The sequence below is a fragment of the Archocentrus centrarchus genome, chromosome 3, assembly GCF_007364275.1.
Source record: "Archocentrus centrarchus isolate MPI-CPG fArcCen1 chromosome 3, fArcCen1, whole genome shotgun sequence".
Taxonomy (NCBI): Eukaryota; Metazoa; Chordata; class Actinopteri; order Cichliformes; family Cichlidae; genus Archocentrus; species Archocentrus centrarchus.
Genome location: NC_044348.1, coordinates 20,572,180 through 20,584,785, shown reverse-complemented (window position 1 = coordinate 20,584,785; position 12,606 = coordinate 20,572,180). Strand labels below are relative to the sequence as shown.

The 12,606-nt window shown below is 38.2% G+C and overlaps 1 protein-coding gene across 1 annotated transcript in view; it reads left to right on the top strand.

The window, feature by feature from the left end:
* Positions 1-12,606, top strand: part of LOC115773049 (CUB and sushi domain-containing protein 1) — a 454,304-nt gene that overhangs the window by 245,043 nt on the left and 196,655 nt on the right. Inside the window, exons 4-5 of the mRNA XM_030719557.1 lie at positions 1,688-1,882; positions 2,767-2,974. Coding sequence (XP_030575417.1) covers positions 1,688-1,882; positions 2,767-2,974 — 403 coding nt within the window. The remainder of the gene's footprint in view (positions 1-1,687; positions 1,883-2,766; positions 2,975-12,606) is intronic.

Below are 12,606 nucleotides of genomic sequence, written 5' to 3'. Positions count from 1 at the left end.
ACCAAGCACAGTTCAACTGCATACAATTCTTGTGCACTAAAGATGACATGATAGTTGATGACTGATGAAATATCAAATCACCAAGCAGATGTACAATAATAATATTTTAGCCTTAATACTCTCTGATTCTTCCATGTCTTCCTCATACGTCAGTCTATCTGAGGGAAACCCTTTGTGCACAAGGCAGGTATTTTTTTTTGTTGGTTTGTTTTTCAAACGTGACAGCTTGGCAGACACAGGACTCTTCGGTCACCTAAGTGTGACTAATGATTTGGCTAGAACACATGATTCCCTTTGTTTTTGTTGGTTTTTTCCCCTTTGCTTCTTTCAATCCTTCATCCTATGCCTGAGTCAGTAATTTGCTTGGGCTTTGGATTTGGTTTTGTGCCTCACCATATTAAAACAAAGCAGGGTGCATGTTTGTGCAGAGGACAGAATGGTCAACTGAGTGTGAGTAACTTGTCTCTGATGCATGACTTTATACAATCCAAATAATGAGTCAATTAGAGTAAATTATACATGTTTAGAGTCCACTAGAATTAGTTCACCTCTCTGTTTTTCTGTGTATCTGGAGTCTCCTTCTCTCCTTTTTCCAGCCTCCTTTTCCTACTCTATCCCTTCCCTCTCCTTCCACTTCCCACTTCTCCATCATTCTATAGTTAATTTTTCTGCTACTTCATCTTCTTTGTCTCTTGCATCAGCTTTCTTTCTTTTTCCTCCTCTTCTTGCTCCTTTTGTCTTCCTCTCAGCCCCATCCCTTCCCTTTTCTCTGTGTCCTAGTTCACATGGTCTCATGGTGAAGCTTTGTCTAATTACCATGCTAGCATTTAACTGGAACAGTGTACACAAACACACAGATTGACTTACTGAATACCCCTTACAAATAAACACACTGCAGTGTGCATGCCTATAGACAGATACACATAAAACACATTTGGATGCACATTACAAACACACATTACACACCCAGCAAGTTAACATGCTCCAGTTATACAAATACACATAACACACAGCATACACCAGGGTTAGATACAGTGGAATTTGTCCAGGTTGAACTACAGCCACTGTGTTGCTGCCCCTTCTGTGAAGCTAAGGCGTGTTGGCTACAGTCATAGTTGATTTTGGCCTAGTTATACCATGAGCTGCCTGTAGCTTCTCCCACTGTAGAGCTGTGTCATCTAAGAACGGGCAGCAACAGATGCACATTGGAGGCAAAATGCTTGCCAGACATCTCAATACCACGCAGTCACTTTAACATATTTTTTAGGTTTCCTAGAAAACCAAACATACATACAGTATCTGGCATTTTGTGTGGATAATTAGCTTGACTGTAAAATATAGTATATTTGATAATTAACTGCTTAAGACAAATAAAAACAAAACGCTGAATACTCTTAAAGGGTTTTTCTTGTGGTGTGCTGGATAGTTTACCCCTTCATCCCGACTGACTAATAGACCTGTGATTGATCTGTTTTATGTGGTCACAAGCCAAAAAGTTTGTAGTTCACTGTAATATTAAAATATTAAAAAATACAGCCAGAACTTCTTGGATCTTCTTTGGTTGGCTGACTGATTAACTTGGTTGTTTTTGCCTTTTTTTTTTTCAAAGCAGACAAATAGTTATATTTATGGATATTTTAGATGCAATGAACTATTTTTTTTTAATCTGCTCTTCTCTTTGTTTCAGTGCTGCCGAGCCATACGTGTGGCACGCCTGGTCTCATTCCAAATGGAGTCATTCATGGCTCGCGGTACAACATGGGGGATAAAATCCGATACAGCTGTGAGTCAGGGTTTGTACTGGAAGGACACAGTATCCTCACATGCATTGTATCACCTGGCAGTGGAGCACAGTGGGACTTCCCATCACCTTTTTGCAGAGGCAAGATTTTCTCTTTCTTTCTTTTTTGATATACTTTTCAGTGTCTCCATTGGGGATAAATAAAGGCTTTCAGTTAAACTGAAATGAGCTATTATTGAGGGGGAAAAAAAACTGTTCACCAATTATTGCAATGAAAGTAAAACATCAGAAAAAAAAACATGAGAATTGAAGAAATTTGACATATGGGTCATTAGCCAGAAGATGAGAGCCCCTGTGTATTGATTACTTCCAAAGCACAGACTAGTCTGCCTCAAATTACATCACAAACTACTGCATCAACCAGATGGTGCCCAACATCCTTAAGTAAAGCCCTTTTAATGGTTCATTAGTCTACAGACAAGAACAGATCTGTTCATATTTCTTCCATTAGAGTGACTAGATGGTTGAATAGCTCAGTTGAGGGTTTGCCAAATGAGTAGATGGTGTTAATGAAAATTAACAGATGATCTAAATCATAGTGATGATGTGAAAATGACAATACTGTAGTTATTAAAGTTCAAATTGTGTGTATTGTGTTTATCTGTTAATATGTTATTAAAGAGTTATGTGTTAAAACTGTGATTTTAAATCTGTTAAAAACTTACTGATATAGCAGCTTAGGTTAGAATAGAATACTGCACTATAAAGTGTTTACAAATAAGCACTTAATAATAGGATAGTACAAATATAAATTATAGAACAATTTGAGTCTAATGTGCATGAGAAATTGGAAATTATATATATATATATATATATATATATATATATATATATATATATATATATATATATATATATACAATTTTAATAGCATAAAATGAATAATACAAGCCCAGGAAGTTAAGCGATAGAATCAGTATATGAAATAATATAAATAGTATTCTCTTTCCTCTTTTTCTATCCAGCCGAGGGAGCATGTGGTGGTACGTTACGAGGCACCGCAGGTTCAATAACCAGCCCTGGATACCCAGCAGAGTATGACAACAACCTGGACTGTACGTGGTCAATCCTTGCTGAGCCCGGGGACACCATAGCTCTTGTCTTCAATGACTTCTTATTAGAAGACAAATATGACTTCCTGGAAATCAGCGGGACAGAAGCACCAAGCATATGGTAAGGCACATCTCACACACAGATTGCAATGCTGAGTTGGATAACGCAGGGGTCTTTGTACAAATCAGCACGACTGAGGCACCATGTGTTGAGTGGTAAATATATAATGAAAACAGAGGCACACACAACCACCACCGACATTTGAAGCTTTAGCAGTATAGTCATCTTTTGTGTTTTGTGAGGAATGAGAGAAAGAATGAAACGTACTTGAAAACAAAGTGGACACTGTTGTGTAAATTAGGTGAGGACATTGGATGCTACTTTCCAAGAATTAGCAGCCTGGAGAGTTTATTGTTCAGTTAGCTGACTTTCTTATATTAAAGAGAACAGTTGTTTTCACTGCAATTTTCTCTAACAAGAGTATTTCAAGAATGTCTTTTAATATTAAAAGAGGACTAATGATGTTGTTGGGGAGGACAGATACAACTGCTGATTGATTAGCTGCACAGGAGTGCTGTTGATTTTTCTGATTTATTCAAATCCCATAGGGAAGGTGATAAATAGCTGTGTTTTTGCTCCCATTATTTATTTATTTATTTTTTGTAGTTGAGTTTGAAGGTTTGCACTCTGCTGTGCCAGAAAACGCTCTGCTTTTTAAATTTGGAGCACTGATGGAACTCAAGTTGGTTTGTTCAAAATATCACACACATATCCACTGTAGGCTTCAATATGTTTTTTGCAGAGGTGGAAGGAGCCTAATGGTTAGGCATGCACAGTTGTCGCTATTTTCAGGCTGTAAATGCTGGGAAAATCAAGAGAGGGGAAAGTAAAAATGTCATTTGGCCTCTGTCAATATTAACAACAGAGGCGCCTGGGAGCAAAATCTTAGATACTGACATTAGTAAACTGCAAATTTTTCGACATGGTTGAAACAGAACATACATATTCAGCCCAAATTGCTCCCAGATTGTAACTGTTCTTTCTTTTGAAGAAAGAGCAATTACTTTCAATTGAAAAGGACTTGACATTATTCCACTTATTTTCAGAAGAGTACCACTTAGGTTTCTAAACATCTGTGGCTGTTTGTAGTTTGCACTGCTACATAAACAGTTTAGTATTCAAATACAGAGAATTGCATTTGCATTACGGCCTCTACAGTGCTTAAGGGTATGTTTATATGTAACTTTTTGAAGTAATTTTGTTTAAATACAACAATAAAACTTTAGAATATTAATCCTTAGAGATATTTTCCAAGTCATAAGATTCCAAAAGGTCATTTTTAGAGCATTAATTTTTTTTCTTGTTGTTCTTACTGTAACTGATGTCTTCCATGTGTAGAAAATGCTTTGTGATTGTGCTACTGGTTGCAAAGTAAATGAATGAATAGGTCGACAGATAAATAAGAGGAGTGAAGGAGGCAGAGACAATAGCACTAGATGGAAACAAAAGGAATGGAGAATAATTGTGCGTTTAGCGCTGTCACCAGTCACCAGTGTGCATCAAACCATGGCATTCACATGATACCATTTGTGTGTGTGTGTGTGTGTGTGTGTCTGTGTTGGTGTGTGCGTATGTGTGTGTTTGTCAGGTCTTAAGTGGCCCTCTGACAAGATGAGCTGTTGATTGTTTCTCTAGGCTCTGACAGATTACACACAGTCAAGTGCACACACGCATACACACAGCTTGGCTCTGACAGTGTAACATTCAAGGACCACTGTCAGCCCACCCTCTGCAATGCAGGGGCAAGATAAGAAGGAGTGGTAGTGAGTGCACCCAACATTTTGGAAAATGGAGGCTGCAAGAACTGAGCACTTTTGTCTTGACTGTTCTGATTTGGTTTTAACATCTGTAAGCATCCGTACTTGGTTGGCTTAAAAGAAAAAGAAAAGTCCAGCAGTACAGATTGAGGTAACTTGATGATTTATCTAATGAGCCTGTGAAAATATGCACCATCTCGAAAATGTTTTCAGCTGTATCGAAAAACACAGAAAACTAGATGTGTATAACAGGTCCCAAATTGGGAATAAACAAAAAGATGTTTCAATTATATACCACCCACATGTTTTAAAAAAAAAACAAAAACAAATCTAGACTTCAAATAAAATGGAATGGGTTTTGCCATGCACAGCCTAATACAATCCTAAGTACTCTTCTCCAGAGGTGGGATTAAGTGATGACTGACATTTTCACTGAGGCATGAGAACAGGTCATTGTGAAAATGACTGACACCTGACAGGACTACTGTGATGGATTCTTCCTGTTTACAGAGAGCATTTTCTGATTGGCTGTCCCAAAAGCAATTTCCTGTTTCATGTTCCTGTCTGCTAGCTGCCAGGTTGAATGTCGGGTTGACTAGCTGTCACACAAACACACACCCACACACGCACACACACACACACACACACACACACACACACACACACACACACACACACACACACACACACACACACACACACACACACACACACAGATTGGTCATATCATGCAATTCCACACCTTGTATTCTTTTCTGAGACAATTTTATCTCTGCAGAAAAGTGAATTTGTTTACACTTTTTGTACACCACAACTATCATATTATTAGAATCTTAGTCGAATTTGTGAGATTATGTAATGGATAATTCAGTAGTTCTTTCCAGTTTTCATGCAGCCCACTATGCTTTACTGTTTCGAAAACTACCTGTTGAGAGGTCAGACTGGCAAAAAAGAGTGAGAAAGGAGGAGGAATTAAGGGGAGGTAATTAAGAGACAAAATGACTGAAAGAAACAGGGCAAAGACAACTCAAGGAGGACATACTTCCAGGAAAAAAAATCCAGATATTTGTGTTGCTGGTGTGTACAGTGTCTTAATGGCTTCATAGTGCTAAAGGCCCTTTGGACCTTTACATGTGATCTTGGGTTATACAAATAAACTGACTTGGAAAATGTCAGTTTATTTGAATTGTCTTTCTTGACTTTCTTTCTATTTCTATATTCAGCAAGTAAAATCTGATTGGACTACGCAGGTTGGGGGATTCCCACTTATTTTAAAAGTTCTGTCTGTGTTTGTTTAAATGTATTTGTGTGTCTGTGTGTGCGCACACTTGTAGCGCCACCATAAGACTCAATAGTCATGATAGCAATTACGAATCCAGCAAGGGAACAAATAATTAATAATCCCCACTAATTATAATATCAGATTATACCATTAATACCAGCATTTTCTTCTTGAGGACAAAATTCATTGTCTCACTGGATGTGGAGAATGAATAGAAAATATTGCAGGTGGCTGGATTTTTATCCTGACCTGTGGCCATTTACTGCCCCCCCCCCCCCCCCCCCCCCCCCTCCACTGTGAGCTATCAAATGAAGCAAAAAAGTAAAAAAAAAAAGTTTTAAAAAGGCAGCAAAAATATATATTTACTAGTTCAACAGCATGATATGTAGTCAGTGTGCTCAATTACCACTATACAGATGCAGAAATGTCAGAGGTATAGAAATTGGTATTTATACCAATTTATCTAGAAATCACTTCAATAAGAACTAGGTTGAAATTTTATTTTATAACTGAAGCACATTTTAATTGAGATTTTGTTGTAACCTGGGCCATTCAGACCACAAAGAACAAAACGACACAAACAAAAATATGAGCTGATCATACAGTAAAATAGAGCTTATATGAATCAACAGTTTTGTCAGCAGTAGATTCCTTCAGTTTCCTAGCCTACCCATTGATATACCTATGGACATGTTTTTCAAGACAGATCGTGCAGTGGAAGGGATGATGCCATATGTCTTCATATATTTTCTTTTCCCAGTAATCTGGGAGAGAAGCTCTCAGAGGAAATTTGGGAGGGTGTGCTGGATACAGAGCACAAATCATCTGTCTGTGTAAAACATGACCTGATCCAGTTTAAAGTTTTATATCATATCCACCAAATCAAGGTGAGGCTCTCTAGAATATAGATGTAAAGATGCAAAAAAAAGTGTGATGAAGTTCCCGCAAGTCATGTACACATATTCTGGCCTTGACCTGGTTTCCAGTCCTATTGGGGGAATCTTAGTGTTTAGCATTATTGTTTAAGAATACTGGAAAATTGGACATTTGGTTACATAACCACATAGGTCACATAGCCTTTGGATAAGATAAGTCATCCATGCATAAGGTATCCATGCAGCTGGTGATACTTAAATACCGATGATATATTTAAGTATCATTAACATTTTGATTCTATATTTAGTTTGTGCTGTTTTCATTACTTGGATTTCTATTGCTACTCTTCTTTTACCAGCCACTGACTAACCAGCTGCATACCCAGCTCAGTGTTTTTATGAAATCTAGACTGTTATCTATTATAGTGTAACTACTGTTACCTTCAGATTTGAATGGAATTTCTATCTCCAATTACATAAAAATGAGCCCTGTTGATCATTTTAATGAATGGTTATTGCAGGTCTTCCCACCTCTTAACCCCTCTTTTCCTTTCTGCACCATTACTGCCACCCTTCACTCTTGTCTTCCTTCTTTATTTCTCACTCTTGCCTTTATTTTTTCCTTCGATTCTCTGCACTCCTAGCACTCACTCTGGCTATTCTTTCATTTCCCTCGTTTCCTGTGCTCCTTTTGTCCAACGCTCATCTTCTGTCTTTCTTTCAGTGTATTAATGCTAGTGATGTACTTTTCTTTAACTGAATGGATCCTTACGTTGCTGCAAGTGCATACTGTAAGTTCATGTGTAATGTTTCCAAGAACATGTAATCATATTTTGTTCCCTATAGGCCACTGATTTTCATGTGCTTACCAATACTGAAAAGAATTGGCTGTATCATCACTATGATAGTTGAGGGTTTTGAACAAGTAGTGTTTGTTCTGCTGATTACTTAAGTTAATGGCTGTAAAACCTCTGTACTTCCATAGCAACTCTGATAAAGAAAAAAAAAATAGGGTGCAGCTATAGCTATGACACAAAGCTCTAAAAGATAACTGCAATGACTGAGACAGAGCCCATACTGCTCCTTATTAACATGACATTCAACATTCAGATTTTTTTATGGCACCCTGACCTTGGAAGTTGATCATAGTAATGTTTAGGTGTGTGAGTCCTTGATCATTTGAACTCCCCCTCTGGCTTCTGTACTTATCTGGAAATTCAAAGAGCACCACAACAGGCCTGCAGCATCTTTGGATAAACCTTGTCCATCCTCAGAGCTTTTCCATGACACGTTCAGCAACTGCCAAAGAAAGAGGCTCAGACTTTTTCTCCAAATGTTGTATTTCTTCCCATTTGCACTGCTCTTATGTCCCTCTGTTACATCTCATTTCACTCCTCCGTTTAGATCTCCTGCTTTCTGATCCTCCACTGCTGGTTCCTCTTTTTCTCCTCATCTTTGCCCCCCCCCCCCCCCCCCCCCCCCCCCCCCCCCCCCCGGTTCCCCTTCGTGTAACTGCCAGTCCTCTCTTACTCTCTTTTTCTCCACTTTGCGACACCTCACTTGTCCTGTTATTACATTTACATTTTAAATTATGTTTACTGGCTGTGGGACTGTCGGTGTGTGTGTGTCTGTGTAAAAAAGGGTGGGTGTGAGATTAAAAGTAGCAGTGTACCCAGGTTTTGCACTAAGCACTGGAAATAAACAGCTATCTGTTGTGGATAATGTGCTTTACCTTTTCTCACTTGTATCCAATAATTTATTTTTACTGTTTTTTTGTCATTTTACAGATGCTCACATCCACAGCGATTTGCAATAAGTGCAACAGTGCAGTGAGGCTGAAATAATGTATCTCCAGTTATTCAAGCAGACAGAAGAGTAGGGGCCAAAATAATGGTGCCCAAGTAGTATAAAGTTATCTGTCTGTATTTGTGTTTGTGTATCACAAAGAAAGCTAGTGGTCCTAACAATAGAGAAATGCTAGAATATGAGCACAAATAGCTCTCACCTGGTCTTGGCTTACTTGCCCATCTCCTCTCTGTTGCTTGACGTGCTCTCTGTTCTTCTGTTCTCTTCTCCTTATAGGTCTGTCAAACATCTCTTTTTCTCTTTTCCTCTCGCCAGTATTTTCATCTTCCCTGTTTTAAACATTCCTTCCCTCACACTTTCTTTTTTGTTTTACCCTCACAAGTTTGTTTTATTTGTTTTTTTCTGTTCTATTCGTTTGTGAATATTTTATTTAATTTTTGTTCTTTCCTCCCCTTTCCCCCCCCCTCACTAATGTGGCTGCCCTTCCAGGTTCACGTTCTTTCTCATTTATCTCTATTCTTTGCAGTCTGGTATTAGTATTGCCCAGCCTCATTTAGGCTTGACTCTTTCTCTCTCCCTTTATCACTTTGACCTCTCAGAGTGACTAATCTCATCCTTCTATTCCTGTTCGTTTAAATAAATTTCTCACTCTCACCTCCTCTTCAGTGTTCTCCTTCCTCTGCTTTTCCTCAGGATTATTTCTCCTTTGCTTGTGTCCTTCTTTTAAGTCGTCTTTCTCTTGTATTTATTCATCTATGAAAACCTTCTCCTGTCCAACCTATCCTTCATGCTTCTACTCTTCTCTCCTTCTTCACTTAATTGCTGTGGTGGAGCCTGTTTCCTTTTTCGTCAAGCGTGCATATCTTCTTTTAAGCTTTAAAAGAACCTCTCTTCTCATTTGCTTCTTCTTTTCTACCATTATTTTTAGTTCATGCTTATCTCTCTCATACCTTGTTCTGTCTCCTCTCTGACCTCTTGTCTCTCCCTCATTCCAATGTCAGACAGGATGCCAGTACACATGAATAATGGAAGAGAGGCAGTATATCATACACTTTTTTCTTTTTTCTATCCATTTTTAATATTTTCCTCACCTTTCTTTATTTCCAGCACATATAAGAATTTATTACACTGTATTAAGTTAACCACAGTATCAGATAAACAAATTTGTAATTGTTTAATCCCGTCCATGTAGGTCTTCTTGTGTCTGGGTTCATTGTTACCATCCAAATTCCTGGCCCAATACTCTAATGGAATTTAATAATTTTGAAAAATCATTTCTCATAATCAGGATAAAGAATGCACTGCATGAGAACCTATTAATTACAACTTTTAGGTCTTAAAGGCTAATTCAGCATACTTACATTTCTCAAATGTCAACACATACAAATTCAGTTTCTTAAGTACTAAGCGCTAATGGACTAAAGTATTGGGCCACATCTCTTTATCTTTAAATCATTTTAAATCATTATCATAGGTGTATATAAGCAGAAAAATCATCTCTGCTCTGCTGACTCAATAACTGCAGAATTCCAGACATCCTCTGGCCATGCACTTCCTGTAGGTGTAATGTGTAGGTGACCCATGGAAGCAATTCAATGTGTTTGCGTATGTAGACATTGTCAAGACAGCCTGCTGAATTTCAAACTGAGCATCAGAATGAGGAAGAAAGGTGGTTTAAGCGACTTTGAAAGTGGCAAGGTTGCTGGTGCCAGATGAGCTGGTCTGAGTATTTCAGAAACTGCTGATTTACTGGAATTTTCTCACACAACCATCTCTATGGTTTACAGAGAATGGTCTGAAAAAGAAATTATCCAGTGAACAGCTGTTCTTTGGGTTGTCACAAACCAGGTTATGACAAAAAGAGAGATGCATACAAATGCCAATTAAAACAATTTTAAATGAAGGAAACAACCAAAAAAAAAAACAAAAAACAAACAAAATTAAACTTACTATGGTGTGTGTCACCAGCATAATCAATTGTGTAAATGAGTCCTTAGGTGAAGAAATGATGTATGCAATTTTGTTTGGTGCAGAAAACCAAACTAAAGTACAACCAAAATCCAAGAAGGTGTCTAAGAGAAGAGAGCCCCACAGCAACTGAGCTCTGAGGGCTTTCATAGAGCACTAGCACACTGGGCCCAGGTGTTGCCAGTATCACAGATTGGAGGACTGGTGTGGCTCATTTCCAATGCCTACAAACAGGCTCAAAGGTGCCTGGTGGAGTGTGTCGTCACAGGGTGAAAATGCCTTGTTGATGCCAGAAGTCAGAGAAGAATGGACAGAGTGCTTTGAGTTGATAGGAAGGCAACAGTAACTCAAATAACCACTTCTTACAACCAGTGTATGCACAATAGCATCTCTGAATCCACAACATGCTGAACTGAGGCAGCAGAATACCACACACCTCCTGTCATCTATAAACAAGACATTAAGCAGGGGCTTACCAAAACTGGACAACTAAAGATTGGAAAAATGTTGCCTGGTCTGATAAGTCCAGATTTTTGCTGCAACATTCGGATGATAGGATCAGAGTTTGGTGTAAACAACATGAAAGCATGGATCCATCCTGCCTTGAATCAACAGTTCATGCTGCTTCTAGGGGTGTAATAGTGTGTTTTGATACACCTTGTGCTTGTTAGTATCAATTGAGCATTGTTTAAATGCCACAGCCAACCTGAGTATTGTTGCTGACCATGTTCATCCCTTTATGACTGCTTCCAGGAGGATAACACACCATGCCAGTGCTCGAATCACCTCAAGCTGGTTTATTGAACATGACAATGAGTTCACTTTACTCAAATGGCCTCCACATTCACCAAATCACAATCCAATAGAGCAGCTTTAGAATGTGATGGAACATGTGATTCACATCATGGATGTGCAGCTGACAAATCTGCAATACTATCATGTCAATATGTATAAAAGTAAAAAGCAGCTCTTTGAAGGACGTTTCTACCAGCTATTTTTTTGCCAATCTAACCACATGTCACATTAATATCATATTAAAGTAATATTAATACATGGGAATACACATTTGAATTCAAATGAAATTCTAATTCTGGTGAATTTCTTCAGCTTGAACATCTATTTCAGTATATACAACAGAAGCAGAGAAAAACAAAGAGAATAAAAAAATACATGATGTGTGATATGATTTTGCCTCCACACCAAAATAGCAAAATGAGTCTTGCCAGGGGTCAAAGTAGGATTCAGCAGATGTGTGAACCCTAAGATTGGTTATAGTGGTCCAGCGTGGGGAAAAGAAACACTTAGAAATGATTTCTGTTGTGAGCTCCAGTAGATTTTTCTGTGCAAACTGTAATGAGCTGAGCTGTGCTGCTGCTCACTGTGGATTTAGCCAACTGATTAAATTTAATTTGATGTCCGCTACCCTCGATATAACCAAACATTGACCATGAACACCACAGCTCCTTTATACCAGTCAAACATCGTGTATCACTGTAAACTTCACCACAGTACAAACTAACCAGTACAGACTGCGCTAAACTGCCTAGTATTTTCATACTGAAGTATACAAAAATTTAGTATACTTCAGTGTGTTTTGCAGGACATTTCACAAAAATATAATTGAGCAACACATCACGTATAGATCCAATATCTGTTCAAAACATTCTAAAATGACTGAAGACATTACATGTAAGCTCTAAATTTCCAGTCTATCAAATGTCACTGAGCAGTCCTTACCTTTAAAAATAATCTCTCTTCTTCTCCTGTCATGTCTGACATCTCTGAGTGAAGTTATCTCACATTCTTTTCTCTCCCTGGGAAATACAGCATCTGTACCTTTAGCTAGCAGACACAGTTTGTGACAAACTGCACAGAAACAGTGTGTGTTTGCTGAACATTATTCCCTTAAAGGGGATATATCATGCAAAATCCACTTTTTTAGCCCTTAAATAATTTTTTTTTGTGTACTTTGAGTGTCTAGGAGTGCAGAAAATTTAAATTCAT